At 59.8% G+C, this 14,758-nt stretch overlaps 2 protein-coding genes across 2 annotated transcripts; one reads left to right on the forward strand and one right to left on the reverse strand.

The window, feature by feature from the left end:
* Nucleotides 1-677: 677 nt before the first annotated feature.
* On the forward strand, nucleotides 678-2,379 carry NODAL (nodal growth differentiation factor). Its single transcript, XM_062015895.1, has 3 exons — nucleotides 678-942; nucleotides 1,359-2,137; nucleotides 2,227-2,379. The coding sequence occupies exons 1-3, from the start codon at nucleotides 678-680 to the stop codon at nucleotides 2,377-2,379; spliced, it is 1,197 nt and encodes a 398-aa protein (XP_061871879.1).
* Nucleotides 2,380-7,672: 5,293 nt separating this feature from the next.
* Nucleotides 7,673-13,309, reverse strand: EIF4EBP1 (eukaryotic translation initiation factor 4E binding protein 1). Its single transcript, XM_062015934.1, has 3 exons — nucleotides 13,046-13,309; nucleotides 9,509-9,679; nucleotides 7,673-8,089 (listed from the first exon to the last, which is right to left on the reverse strand). Exons 1-3 carry the CDS (start codon nucleotides 13,191-13,193, stop codon nucleotides 8,058-8,060), a joined length of 351 nt encoding a protein of 116 aa, XP_061871918.1. The 5' UTR covers nucleotides 13,194-13,309; the 3' UTR covers nucleotides 7,673-8,057.
* Nucleotides 13,310-14,758: the final 1,449 nt, after the last annotated feature.

Here is a 14,758-nt window from a genome sequence, read left to right on the forward strand (position 1 = left end):
GACCCCCTGCACCCAGCAGGACGAGCCCCAGTGTCCTGTCCTGCACTCTCAGCAGGGAGGAGTGGTGGGTGCTCAGCACCCTCTCCCTTGGTCCTGCTCCAAATGAGTCTGGGAGAAGAGGAAACTAAAGTGGGGTGACAGTCTCTGGCTGACTGGGGCTGGGGGAGTGACGGGGACGATGTGCACAGATCCCCCAGGTCCTGGTTCCTCCTCCAAGGAGCAAGATTGAAATGCTGGGGGGCGGGGAGGGTGTTGGGGTCACTCGAGCCCAGGGATCTCAGGTGCTGGCCGGTGCGGGGTGCTGGGGACAGGCAGTGTCCCTGCACAGTGAGGGGGTGGTGGGGACCAGCCAGGAGGGGTGGATGGAAAAGAGACCGAGAGACGAGTAGATGGAGGGATGGGGCAGGGATGGACAGGTCTGGAGGCAGGGAGGGGAGGATGAGGATGAAAGGGAGAGAGGAGCGGGGGAGATGGAAATGAGGAGGGAAGGCGGGGTGCAGAGGAGGGATGGAGGGGAGGATGGAGATAGGGACGGAGGGAGGGAGGGAACCGGTGACGGAGGGATGGGGAGAAGAGGGGAGGGGGCCGGAGCGGCGGGGAGGGGGCTGTCGGGGCCGCCCGGGGCGGCGCTCGGGGCAGCGGTACAAATAGGGCGGTTGCGGGCGGCCGCTGCAGCCATGCGGGACCCGCTGCGCTCCGCGCCCGCGCTGGCCCTCTGCGCCCTCGCCCTGCTCCGCCTGGGCTGCGCATCCCCCCGCGCGCCCACCCGGGCACCGACCCGAGCATGGACCCACGCGTGGACGCGGGTACCCGTCCGGGCACCGACTCACGCACCCACCCGCGCCCCGCTGCGCTGCCCCGCGCTGATGCTGCAGCTGCTCCGCACACCCCCCGCACCGCTCCGCGCCGCCGCCGCCGCTGCCTTCAGCCTCTCCCCGCACGGTGAGTGGGGCCCTGGCCCCGGGCGTCCTTGTCTCTGACATCCCTGCCCCGGGACCCGCACTTTTCCCGGACATTCTTGCCCCAGGACCCCGAGCATCCTCGTCCAGGGACTCACACGGTCCCCGAGCATCCCCCTCCCCAGGACCCGCACTGTCCCCGCGCATCCCTGTCCCCGGGACCGGCACCGTCCCTGAGCATCCCCGTCCAGGCACTCACGGTCCCGGAGCATCGCTCTCCCGGGGCCAGTACTGCGGGAGGCTGGCTCTCAAGGCTCGGGGTGGATCTGGCTGCGTTCCCCCGACCCTCGGGCTCCCGTGGCAGGGGCTGTGACCCGTCAGCACCCGAGGGCACAGTCCCTCGGCGCTGGCATTCCCCGGGGAAGCCGTGGTCCCCTCACCGTGCCCCCTGGCTTTCAGGCTCCCTGCAGAACGGCTCCCGCTGGGCTCTCTCCTTCGACATGTCCTCGCTCTCCAGCAGCCAGGAGGTGAGTCTGGCCGAGCTCCGTGTCCATCTGCCTGGCTTCTCCTCAGCCCAACACGTCTCCCTGGACATCTACCACAGCCGGCGGTGGAGGTGCCAGGCCAGCGGGATCTGTGCCCACCAGCTCTTCCTGGGCACTGTGGCTGGCAGCCCCTCTGCCACCCAGGCCTCCTGGAAAATCTTTGAGGTCACCAGCCTGCTCCGGTCCTGGCTGCACCAAAGCCCTGGGCACCGGGATCCCACGGGAAGGGAGCGGTGGGAGCTGAGCGACACGGCTGCCCCGGCCACCAGCGCCGTGCACTCGGCCACCTTGAGCGACACCAGCCCCGGGGAGCCGGCCCTGCCCCAGGATGTGATGGACAGAGTCCTGCTGCTCGTGTTCTCCAAGGACAAGTCTCCAGGAGAGCACAGCCTCATCAGGACAGCAGAGACCTCCAAGCACGTCATGCGGGAGAGCGGCTCGCAGGGCGCGGGGAGCCGGCGGCAGCGCAGGAACAGGAAGGAGATGCAGAGGATCAAAGTGAGCAACGCTGCCGTCTCAGGGGAGGAAGGCAGGTCCCTGTGCAGGAGGGTGGACATGATGGTGGACTTTGAGCAGACCGGTTGGGGCAGCTGGATCGTCTACCCCAAGAAGTACAACGCGTACCGGTGCGAAGGGCAGTGTCCGTCGCCCGTGGACGAGACCTTCAAGCCCACCAACCACGCCTACATCCAGGTAAGAGGGGTCTCTGTCCCCGCTCCCCTCGCAGCTCTGCTCACCCCCAGCGTGGGCTCATGCTCTGCCCTTCCTGTGTCTCCCCACAGAGTCTGCTGCAGCTCTACAAGCCCAACCAGGTGCCCTGCCCCGTCTGCTCCCCGGTCAGGATGAGTCCCCTCTCCATGCTCTACTTTGAGAAGGGAGAAATTGTTGTCCGGCACCACGAGGACATGGTCATCGAGGAGTGTGGCTGCAACTGAGGGCAGAAAGGGCCCCATCTCTGCCCAGAACGTGTCCCCGAGGCTGCCCAGCCCGCGAGCAGCACGCAGACTGGGGTGTCTCTGAAGCCCACGTGCCTGTGGGTTGGTGAAGCTCTGGCTGTGCCAGGGCAGGAGCTGGGTGCCTGACTGTTGAAGCTGTGCAGCGCTGCATGGACACATCCAAACCCTGCATGGGCAGTGCCAAAGGCTGCTGCTGTGGCACAGAGCTGGAGCTGCAGCAGCGTTGCTCCCTGTCACGCTGCATGTCCCCTGCCACAGGACTTACCAATAGCTGTGGGCTGTTGGCTGCAGCACTGGTATCACCACACTGAGCATCTGCACCATCGGGATTCTCAATCTCCCCCTGGGTTTAGGCATTTAAGACTTCCAATGTCTAGATCCCACAGCCAGCAGCACCACGTGGGCAGCAGCAGGCAGGGGAGGCAGAAACCTCCCTCCTGTAAGTCCCTCACCCAGGACCACGCAGGGAGTGATGCATAAGCTGGACCTGGGGTTCCTGCATCCCTCTCCAAAGCACCATCCATTCCCCAGGAGCCAGAGAGGGTTTCAACAGCCAAACGAGGTGACCTTGGCAACAAGGCAGCCCTGCAGTGGGTCTGGGTGTGTGTGAGCTCCCCACAGCCCTGCTGCCTGCCCTGACCATCTCAGCTCACACACTGCTTCCCTCTGCAAAACCTCAGCTTTGCTCAAACCTCCACCACTCGCTGGCCGGGTTGGTGGTGGGAGGGTCGTGGCTGTATAATTAATCAATAAATTATATGTATATTAACAATGCCTGGTAGATTCTGCTGATTCCCACAGCACATTATTGTTTGCTGTCAAACGGTCTGTCAGGGCACAACTCCCCAAAAACTGATTCCACCAAAGCTGTGACGCTGCAAAAACACCAACGTGGGGTGGTAACAGCCAGAGCTGGTGAGCTGCTGCTGCTGCTGCTGCTGCCACGGCTTGCCAGAGCAAGGGAGTCCCCTCAAACGGTGCAAGAGATAGCCGACAGCTCTGTGAACAGGAAAGCTGGCATGAGATAAAGGAGAAGCTACACCCACCCTGCTGGGCTTTGCTCAGGAATGAGCGGGGAGGCACCTGCAGGCTTTGAAGAGGAGGGCTGAGAGGATTTCCCCCCTTTATTTACCCCTTGGAGCTAAGGGGAAGGGCTGTGTTCTGTAACAGCAGTGAGGTTTAAGCCAGTCAGGCAGCTCTCCTTTGGGACACCCACCAAAGGGGTGATGGGACCGGGAGAGCTCCCGGTGATGCCCAGTGTCCCTGGGGATGCCCATGTCCCCCGCGTGCCAAAGCCCGGGGGCAGGACCGCTCCTCCCGGGATAACAGGGCTCAGTGCCCGTGTTTGCAGCCCCAGCCGTGGGTCTGAGCTCCGCCGGGCTCACAGCCGCCCCGTTCCACGGCCGTGGATGGAGACACGGGACAGGAACGCAGGGACTCGCTGCCGGTCAGAGGGGACTCGCGGGCGCTGGGGCTGGCAGCGGGTGGCTGTGCGGGACGGGGCCATCCCCATCCCTCCCCTCCTGGGAGCGGCAGCTCCCATTCCACATCCCCAGCCCAGCCTGATTATCCCCAATCCACATCCCAGCCGGCGGATAAACAAAGCGTGTCTGGTTCCCTCCCCAGCAGACCCTCCCCTGGGCCACTTACATATCCCAACAGCGCTTCACACTGAGACCATCCCGTCATTAGAGGGTCATTTGCAGGAGCTGTCAAGGGAGGTGTGGGGCTAACCCCTGGCAGGAGGCAGGAGCAGGCTGGAATCTGGAGAGTTGGGCTCTTGAGGGAGTAACATTAAATTATTTCACGTCTTCCTTCCCAGGTTTAGCTGCTCCCTCTCAAAAGCTGTTGTCACAGCAGCAGTGAAGCCAGGAGGGTTCACTCTCCTGTGCTCAGCAGCTGCCCAGCCCCTCTGCCCCCCACCACAACTCCTCGTGTCCATGGGTCTCGTCTCCAGCTGTATCTTTGTGATCTCTGCCCCTCCATCAAGCCTGTTTGAAATCCAGCACGGGTTCAAAAGTTGTCGTGGGGCAGGGACAGGCAGGCAGCCTGGGAAGAGCAGGGTGGAAAAATAAAGGCTGAGATTCCAGGGCTGTAAGGAAAACATCAAAGTGTGGATGGTGACAATAAAGCTGCAACACCGTGGTCAGGAAAGGTGTCTGCTCCTGAGCCTGGCTTTGCAAGGCTTGGGCTGTGAGCAGAGACCTAATCTCTGAGCAGAGCAGGCTCAGCAGCCTGGCCTTTCTCCTGCCCAATACACATCAGCTTCTTGACAGAGGGGACCCAGACACGGACCACAAAGCAGGGGCACAGCTCCAGCCTTGCAGTGGGTGTCCTGCCCTCCTGCAGGCACTCAACACCCAGTGCTTGGCACCTTTGGCATCCCAGGGCCAGAGGCTGCTGGGGTAGGGAGAGCACAGGGGTGGTGGGGCAGCGGGAATGGGATGTGCACCCACTGCACTGGCTGGCACGTGTGGCCAGACCCTGCTCTTGCCCTCAGAGATGCTCTTGTGAGCCCAGTTTGGGCAGAAGGCACCAGGTTTTACACCAATGTTTCTCAGGAAGAGTTTTGCAGCCCCAGGAGGAACAGCACACAGCCAGTGGGAGAAGATCAGCAGCATTTACTTTGGATGCACGAGGAGAGAGCAAGAGAGAACAAACAGACCAAAGGGCTTACCAAAGGCCCAGGGTAATATTTGTACAAACGGTGGGTTGAGGCAGCAGCTGGGTCAGGCAGGAATCGCTCATCCCGTGACCAGGATGCAGAGCAGGACCCAGCCACACTGCCCTGCCCTGCTCCAGATGAAAAGGGGCAGGGACAGAAAATGCAATGACAAAGCCAACACTTGTCCCTCAGACCTCCCTGGAGCATCCCAGCTGTGTGAGGGAGGCAGCCACCCAGGCAGCAGCCTGTGCTGGCCCACGGCAAAGGCAGCTCCCAGCCCCTTAGTGCAAGGGCTGGGTGGGGAACAAACCCAGGGATCTGCCCTGGGAATGCTGAGCTGCTCCTTAGGTGGCTTGGGCAAGCTTGGAGCTCTAGAAACATGAATGGATGCAGGAGAGGCATCCCAAACCGCTGGGACAAGGGCTGCAGTGCTGGCTGGGGGTGTGAGGGAGGGAGGTGAGCTCTGAAGGACCGAGCAGGCGATGCTGAGACCTCACAGCCCCACACCACAGGCAGAGAAGTTCAGGACATGGGCCTGGGACAAATTGCCAGCAGAACAGATGCACAGGAACACCACACCATGCTGTTCACAGCTTTGGTAGCCGCCCTGATGTGCCCATGGCCCCAGGGCCCCGCAGTGGGAGGCCAGCAGGAGCCCTGACCCTCTTCCCTCTGCACCTGGCCGGTGCTTGGCAGGGTGCTCTCCCTCTCTCCCAATTATCTGCCACCAACGGCTTTCGGAGGCACCTGGTGCTTTGATGCTCCCCCCAGATCTACATAAACACGCAGATACTGATGCAAAGCTGTGCTGGGCTAAAAAGCTGTCCTGGGATAAAATACTTAACACTTACAGCACTTGGAACCCTGGAGTAGGGGGTGGGAAGGAGCAGGGTTTAAAAGCATTATTTGCAGTAGCTGACACTCACCCCATGGAATCCTCCCCCTGGTGAAGGCAGCCAGGGCCAGAGCCCATGGCTGCTTGGCAAACAAGAGCCCTTGCCCACTGTCCTGTGCCATGGATGAGCACGTGGCATGGCCTGGGAAGCTGCAGACACCTCTGCCACTCTCGGTGCTTTAAAAGTGGATAAAGTGGGTGTTCCAGCTGTGGAGGAGTATTGCAGGAGACCCAGAGGAGTAGAACCCCACCTCTTTATAGAGGGACTCTCCAGGGACACCTCCTTGCCAAGGGTTACACCAACACAACTCCAGCTGCAGAGCCACACTCCAGCAGCAAGAGAGAGCAGGAAAAGAAGCCTCAGCACTGAGCCCATTACTGCAAACACCCCACAGGTCTGTCAGCATTTTCCTTCTTCCCTGAATAACTGGCTTCAGACCAACTGACACCAACATGGTTCTTCTTAAAACCAAACCTGCTGCTGCCTCCCCCAGCAGTGGGAGCTGAAGGCTGCTGTGGTGTGTGCAGAGCAGGAAGGCTCTGAAGAGGGGTGTTTTAATGCAGATATGAATTCAGAGAGGAAGACAAGGCAGGCTCAACAGCAGCTCCTCTCTCAGCCCAGCTGGTGAGGAGCTCCCAGGCTGATCAAGTGACACCAGTGGGCAATAGATTTGAATCTGTTCCCATTAAGGTTTCAGAGAAACCCTTCATCTTATCTCAAAGAAATGCAAGTTTATCTGCAGCAGTTGCTTTGTCTCCTTTTCTCCTGTGACTCATTAGTAAAGGCCTGCATATCATCATGTCACCATTGAGCTTCATTAGCAGCTATTTAAACGCCATCTCCTGAGGCTCAGGTGAACAGACACTCATTGTCTTTTGGGAAGGCTGAGGTTCAGGCCATGTCCTAATCTGCATTCTCCTTCTCCAAGATGCCACCAGCAGCAGCCTCCAAAGCAGGAACACAGCAGTGGCAGAGGCTGCTCTGTAACACGAGTTTATTCGTCTACATGAAGACTGGAAATGGAGAGATTTGCTCTGGGAGCCCCAAGTCAACCACTCCCACGGTAAAACTGCTTTCTCAGATGAAAATTCCCCCTCTCAAAACCCAACAGGCTTGTTTCTAACCTCCTCATCAATCCCTCTCTCCTCCAGAGGCCTTAATTCCTGTCCAGCATGTTATAAAGGACAGGAACAAGTGTAAAGCAGCTCTGAAGTTTCAGCACAGATCAAGGACCCTGGAGGAAGCACAGTTAATCACTCACTGCCATGCTGGAAGAGATCTGTGATTCTGGGAAGCAGAAATTGTGGCCCAGAAGCTGGAAGGTCCTTTTTTCCCCTGGCAGGGCAGCTGGCAGTCAGGGACCCTCCTCAATGCTCAGCTTCAGGTGGCTCTTACTGATTTCAGCTGCTTCCCAGTGCAGCCCCATCCCCTCCCTCCCCAGGGCTGGTCCCAAAAGGAGCTCAAACACCTGCAGCACCCCTTTACAAAGGAACCACCTGGAAACAACAGTGGCCAGCTTTTGCTCACTGTTTCTGGAAGCAGACACACCACAACTCCCTGGGGTGTTCACAGATGTTTTGCCCAGAGGGCTTGAGGTATCTCAGCCCCAGCCCCCAGCACTGTGTTTATCTGAAGGTTACACACAGGAGCACACAGTTCCTTTTCCTAGCTGGTAGTTTCTTGCTGGAACAAACCAAGGGCAGAAGCCATGTTTATTGCATCCATCTCCAACCAGGAGACTCAACATCATTTTTATTTCTCCCCTGTATTCCATTGCTGTAACTTTTACTGTATTAAAAGTGATTAACAAAAGCATCAAACTGAAAACAAAACCCAATCGTTGAGAGTGTCTCCTCTGGCACTCCAAGGCCCATCATCATCATCATCATCAGGGGCTGCACTTGTTGTGTTTGCCCCCAGAGGGGCTGAGGCTCAGCCCTTGTACAGGACACACACTGGGCTCGGAAGGGAAGAAACTGCCTTGCCCAGAAGCAGGAAGGCACTCAAGGCATGGGCTGTTTTTAAGCCTGGCTGGTGGGAATCCTCAAGACAAGGTCCTGGTTCTTCACTGGATAAGCACTCTCAGGGCACATGCTTTAGATGTCCATGTCAAACTGCTCTTCCTCACCTGTTGAGGGGAACAAAAAAGCCACGAATGAGCCCTCAAAGTTTCACATTAAATACCAGATGTTTTGCTCTGTCTGTGGTGGGAGCCTCAGAGAGGAGCAGAGGCAGAGAATGTGCCCTTGAAATGATTTATTACTACCCCTGGACTTCTCTGTAAACGGAACATAAAGAAGGTTTAATGACAACCACGTCTGTCACCAGAGGCACAAAAGCCCATTTCACAACCTGTTACTGGCACAGCTGCTGCTGCAGCTCATGCAGCTTGAGGGGATGATCTCTTCCTGAGGGCTGCCTTGGAGGAGCCCCAGCCAAGCTGGCACCCAGCACACACCTCAGTGTGCCAGAGAACAGAGCAAGCTGCTGCAGTGTGTCAAACCCCATGAAGCAATGTGATTCTGCTCAGAGTGAGCATGGAACCAGCACTCAGATCTTTATTTTCAGGGAGGTGACAATTGTGCAGGACAGTTTCAGGCTGCTTCAAGAAATCACATCAGGTGACTTGAAGAAAAACCTGTTTGAGAGCAATATTTGCCCACAGGGCTACTGCAGTGCCTTCAGTCAGTGTTCATGTGCACAACGTGGCCAGTGACCTGCTCTCCTCTAGAGGATCCTCCACCTCCAGCTTCTGCTGGACCCCTGAAGACACACATCGAGGTCACTTGTACACCAGAAGCCCCAGTGTCAAAAACCCCAATCCTCTGCCTTTACAGCCTGGGCTGATATTAAAAAGACCAAAAGCAAATCCTACTCTGAACTGTCATCTGATCTTCTTCAAAGATACAAAGCAGCTGCAAAAAGGTCTGAGACAGAGAGAGGCAGCAACAGCCACAGCCCCTGTCTCACCACAGCACTGCTCACCCAGTGGCACCTTCCCAAACGCTACACCAGTGAGAATTCAGTTGTTAAAATGAAGTATAGAATCACAGAAGAGTTCTGGTTGGAAAAGAAACTCAAAGCTCATGGAGTCTCAGCCCTCCCCTCACCCTGCCCAGCCCAGCACTGACCCCTCAGCACCTCAGCTTTGGAATCCCTCCAGGGCTGGGCACTCCCCCAGCTCCATGGGCAGCCTGGCACAGGGGCTAACAACCTTCTCAGGGAAAAAGTCCTTCCTTATCTCCAATCTAAACCTCCGCTGGGGCAACTTGAGGCCATTTCTTCTTCTCCTATCACTTGTTACTTGGGAGCAGGGACTGAACCTTGGAGAAAAGACTGAATTAGGTGCAACCAAAAGCAGCCACATCACTGGGGGCCACAGCAGAACCTAATAAACACAATCTCCTAATCATCTAGTAACACCAAGCACAGTGATTTTGCAGGAGGTCACCAGAGCACTGAGCTTACAGGATCTGCTGGCTCCATGCCCCGTGTGAGCTGCAGGAGCCAGCCCTGCACTCCGTGGGCTTGTTTTGCTCACACTCACCTGCGCTGGCTTTCTCATCACAGTTTTGCACATGGTTGTTCTCAGCCTTCAGCTCCTCCACAGTTGGGCTGGTAACACCTGGAATGTCTGGAAGGTCAGAGGGTGGCGTTTTGGCAACTGGAGAATTGCGGCACTCCATCAGAAACTTACGGTCATAAATAATCCTGGTACCTGGGGGAGACAGCGGCGCGTCAGCTCCCAGCACGAGCCCAGCTGGTGTCACATTTAAAGGGATAACTGTTTGGACCTGAGCTCAAAGGGCTTTTCCAACCAAAAGGATTCTATGATTCCAAACCCCTGCAGCAGGTCCAGCCCCTTCTCCCCAGCCCGAGGTCACAGCAGCACCCAAAGGCGATCGGTGGGCTGTGGCTGCTGCTCACACACACAACGGCCTTTTGGGGGTAGGAATTGCCGCCCAGGCACTTGCTTGGGCATATCAAGTGTTGTCTGTGCAGCACTGTTACAAACACCCTTCAAAAGCCTGGAGGGCACAGAGAGGGGTGAGTGTCTGTGTGCTGTCCCACGGGCTCTCCCTGCCCAGCCCTGGCCTCTGCTCGGCTCTGGGACCCATTTCCAAGAACACCACTGGACTGAACAGCCCGTTCCTTAGAAAGGAATTGCAGTGGAAAAAGCTCCAAAACCACACAGAGAAAAGGGATCTCTCCACACAGACTGCAGCCTTAACCCCTAAAGCACTGGAGAACAACTTCTTCTCCTGAGAGGAACCTGCAAACCCCCCTCTCCAGATCAGACCTTTACTGCTCTGCTCCAGTAAGAGGGAAAGGCAGCTCCTGCTCATGTGCTCCCACAAAAGGGGTGCTAAAAGCACACAAGTGCAGGCAAAGGAGCTCCTGTTAACATCTGGAACGCTGAGCTCTGTTTTGAAGCGTGGCTATAACATAATGCGCCGGGTATCGCGTTTCAGGACGTTCTGCCAAGTCCCCCAAACGCTCAAAACCTCTCCACTAAATCATTGTGCACTCCAGTTGTGTCCCCAGCTTCAAGGGGGATCTAACCCAGCACAGAAGTGGGCAGGCAGCTCCTCCCTGAGCTGCTGGGAGGGTGACAGAGGCGAGCCCAGGGCTTCCCAGAACTGCAGCTCACGTACCGATAACTGGGGGCCCCAGCTCAGGCAGCCGAGAGCTTCCACGCCTGGGTCACGTTCCTCTGACAGCCCCATGGGCAGAGGTCACAGCAGCAAACAGCCTGAGCAGCACAGGCAGCCCCATCCCAGGGCCATCCGTGGCTCCCTGCCCCGAGGAACAGCAGCTCTGCCCGTTGTGAGCGAGGTCAGTGTGCGGCACTGGGGAGGGCTCTCCGTGGCTTCAGCGCCCCAGTGCCTCGCTGGGCACCGTGGGAAGCTTGGCTGAGCATTTGGTTCACTTGGAGTATTTTCATCAGGATGAAGCCCCAGGTTTGAAGAAGCTCACCCCTCCCCTGACAAACCCAGCCTGGTCCCCAGCAGGCAGGGTGAGCCACGCCGCCCCGAGGGCCACGTTCTAGGAGGGTTGGACTTGATGAGCTTAAAGGTCTTTCCATGATTCAAAGTGACAACTCAGTGCATTAACCTGGGGAGTTTGGTGTGCAATGCATGGATCCTGCTCTCACCAGAGCTCTCCCAGACTGTACAGGACAAGGAATTCTTGGCAGAAGCAGCAGCCCCAGGTTAACACTCCTTCCCATTCCCTTTGGGAGTTTTAAATCATTCCTCCTTTTAACACCCAAACTCAACACCCAAAGGCAAACAGCCAGTAGCAGCAGCTGGGCCTCAGCAGCACAAGCTGTCCTCAAACAGGCTGGGGACAGTCCCTAGCCCCAGCCTGGCACCAGCCACGCTGCAGGGTTTTTGCCAGGTGTGCACACCCCAACAATAAACACGACTCCTGCTTCTCCTCCACGCTCCAGACACTCATTAAGTCTCCAGAGACAAGCAGATGATGATCCTGGAAGGCTCCTTAAGCCACGTGGGGCTGGGGATGGTTCCTCTCTGTTACTCGTGGAGCACATGAATAGAGATGAGAAAGTCATTCTCTTTCTGTCTTCCCTGCCATAATTACTGCAAGTGCTGGTTAAGTGCTTCAGTTATTTGCTTCTTTCAGAGGAGAGAGAACATATGGCAAAAATAACACAAGAACTTCAGTTCCCAACCAAGCTTTTCAGTACAAAACACAAAAAAACGAGTGAGTCAGCAGGGCTGACTTCCCCCTCCTGAACGTTAACCCCTGGCACGCTGAGCTGTGAGGACATGGAGAGGTCTGAGGGACAAACAGAACGTCAGCCCACCCCCTCCCACCCAGGCAGTCCTTCTGGCTGAACCTCAAGTACAGCTTCATCAACCCCACTGCTCACATTGATCCTTTATGGGGGGGAAAAACGCTCTTAAAGGAAAGAATGGTGTCAAAGCCCTGGGCAGTGGGAGCTCAGGCAGCTGCCAGGGCTGGAGACACACAGCAGAGCTGCTGCCCAGGGTCACCAACAGCCGCCGCTTGCCTCGAAAGCCAAACGACTCCAGCCAGAGAGACACCCCAGCAAGCGACAGGGACAAAACCCCTCCGGATGGAGCACGTGGGGATGGGAGACGCGAGGTGCGGCTGTGGGAAAGGCTGAGCCGCCGGTGGCTGCCTCCCCCGAGCCGGCAGCCAGCACTGCTCCCCCCGGCCAGCACAGCACTGCTCCCCCCGGCCAGCACAGCACTGCTCCCCCCGGCCAGCGCTGCTCCCCCCAGTCAGCACTGCTCCCCCCGGCCAGCACTGCTCCCCCCGGCCAGCACTGCGCCCCCCGGCCAGCACTGCTCCCCCCAGTCAGCACTGCGCCCCCCGGCCAGCACAGCACTGCTCCCCCCGGCCAGCACAGCACTGCTCCCCCCGGCCAGCACTGCTCCCCCCGGCCAGCACTGCTCCCCCCGGCCAGCACAGCACTGCTCCCCCCGGCCAGCACTGCGCCCCCCGGCCAGCACAGCACTGCTCCCCCCGGCCAGCGCTGCTCCCCCCAGTCAGCACTGCTCCCCCCGGCCAGCACAGCACTGCTCCCCCCGGCCAGCACTGCGCCCCCCGGCCAGCACTGCTCCCCCCGGCCAGCAGTTCATCTGGGGAGAAACCCCCGGCCACGGCTCTCCCGGGAGCCACCCGCGGCACGGCCACCGCGGCTGCACGGCAAACAAAGAGCGCATCACCCCGCGCCGGGGCTTTGGGGCACCGCACTCGGCAGAACTCGGAGCAACCGGGGACAAGGAGAGAAACACGGCAGAGGCCCCGAGGTCTGGCCGCGGGCGGGGGAAACGGCCAGCAGCGGAGACGGCAATTAATGAGTAACCCAACGGGGAGGATGGGTTCGCAGCCCCGCTTCCCGCAGCTGGGCGCCGCTTCGCTGCACCGGGGCACTCCCGGGGGATCAACCCCCCGCTCCCCCCGTTCTCCGTGCCCCGCTCTCGGGGCGCACCCCCGGGAATCCCTCCCCACGTTACGAGCGCTCCCCAGCCCGGGAAAGGAGCCGCGGCGCTCCCGGCCCCGCATCCCCGCGCCCCGTCCCGCCGCTCACCGCCCGGCGTGGTCCCGAACACGGTGCCGCCCGGCGTGGTGCTGTAGTTGCCGGGAGGCAGCGGGGCTCCGTCGGGCAGCGAAACGCGTTTACCGGGGCCTGGGATATCGCGGCTGGGTGTTTGGCCCTGGCAGCAGCGGCCCGACATAGCGGCGACGGGACGGGACGGGACGGGACGGGACGGGACGGGACGGGACGGGACGGGACGGGACGGGACCGGGAGCGCCGCCGCCGCCGCCGCCGCTTCCGCACGCGGACACGCCCCTTCCGCCAGGGGGCGCGACGGCAACGGCGCGGAGGGGCGTGGCCTGTGCCGAGGGGGCGTGGATATGCAAATGATACACAGAAGGGCGTGGCTTATGTGGGCGTGGCAGGCGCGGGCGCACGCTGGGTCCCTGTGCCCGCCGGTCCCGCTCCGCCGGGTCCCGGCTCTCCCGTGTCTCCCGGTCCTGTCCCGGGTCCTGTGGATCCGCTCCTGGGGACTCGTTGCCCCCTGTGCCTCCCCTCTGCCATGCCGTGGGGGAAGGAGGAGCCTGACAGCGCTGCCCGCTGCCTCCTCCCGATGGAGGTCCCGGCCCAATGACCCTCGCGCGGCGTGCGGATGGAGTGGCCACCGCGGGAGATTGCGGGTGGTCCTCGTGTGAATCCTGCGGGGACAGATGTCTGTCCGCCTGGGTGGCAGGCCCCCATCCCAAATGGCTCTGCCACCTCCGAAGGCGTAGGGAGCAAATGTGATGGGGCCGGGGTGAGGGGGGGGACACACAGAGCCCGAACACGTGTCCGAGGGGTGTTCAAGTCCACGCCGTGCCTCGGGGGTGCTGGGTCGCTCCTGGGGCAGGACTGCTCCGGTGGGCTGCCTGAGCCTCGAGGTGGTGAAAAAAAACACGGTATTTTCTTCCAAATGTAAATAATTTGAAGCAAAGCTGAAGCTGGAGGCAGGACAGCAGCGTGGCCCGGACTGGCTGTGCGGGAGCCCGAGGCTGGGCAAGGGGGAGCCTCAGGGTGCCCAGGGTGAACCTATGGCATGAAGCATCTCTGAGCATCCACGGGCAGAGCAGAGCTCTCTGCCCGCAGCAGAATAACCCCAGCTCACAAGTGTGATGAGTGCCAGGAGCTCAGCCCTGCCAGCCGGACGGAGTGTGGCACGGCCGGGAAGGGGGCAGATCCCAACCTCGCTGTCTCAGGCTGGTGCTTTGCACACAAACACGGCAGCCGATGCCCGTCCCTGCTGGAAAAAGCCCTTCAGCTCCCCGCAGTGACCGCAGGGCTCTGTGACGGTCACAGGACACTGGGCCGATGCTGACATCTGCCGACGGCAGGCAGCAAGGAGCCGGCCGGGATGCCGGGAGCCTTTCGGCAGCGTTTTGTCTGAGATGCAGAATCATGATGATGGCAACGACCATCCCCGGGAAAGGGCTTGAGGCCACTCTCCCGGCCTAAGTGGTGTGGGGTCACAGACAGCCCCTGTCGTCCCCAAACCCCTCATTGCCCAGGGCCTGCAGCTGAGCACAGTCAAACCCACTGCCCTCCCTCCTTCCCTGCCCTCTTTGACTCAGCTTGGCTCAGACAGCCCCTACCAGCCTGGGCTGAGATGGCCCCGGTGGCTCCCTGACCACTGCCCCATCCCTGGGCATCAACCCTCATCCCTGCAGAGCCAGGGGCCAGCCCTGGGGCGCTGAGGGTCTGGGTCCTTTCTCCAGAGCAGCACTTGCC

The sequence above is a fragment of the Colius striatus genome, chromosome 27 (assembly GCF_028858725.1).
Source record: "Colius striatus isolate bColStr4 chromosome 27, bColStr4.1.hap1, whole genome shotgun sequence".
Classification (NCBI taxonomy): Eukaryota; Metazoa; Chordata; class Aves; order Coliiformes; family Coliidae; genus Colius; species Colius striatus.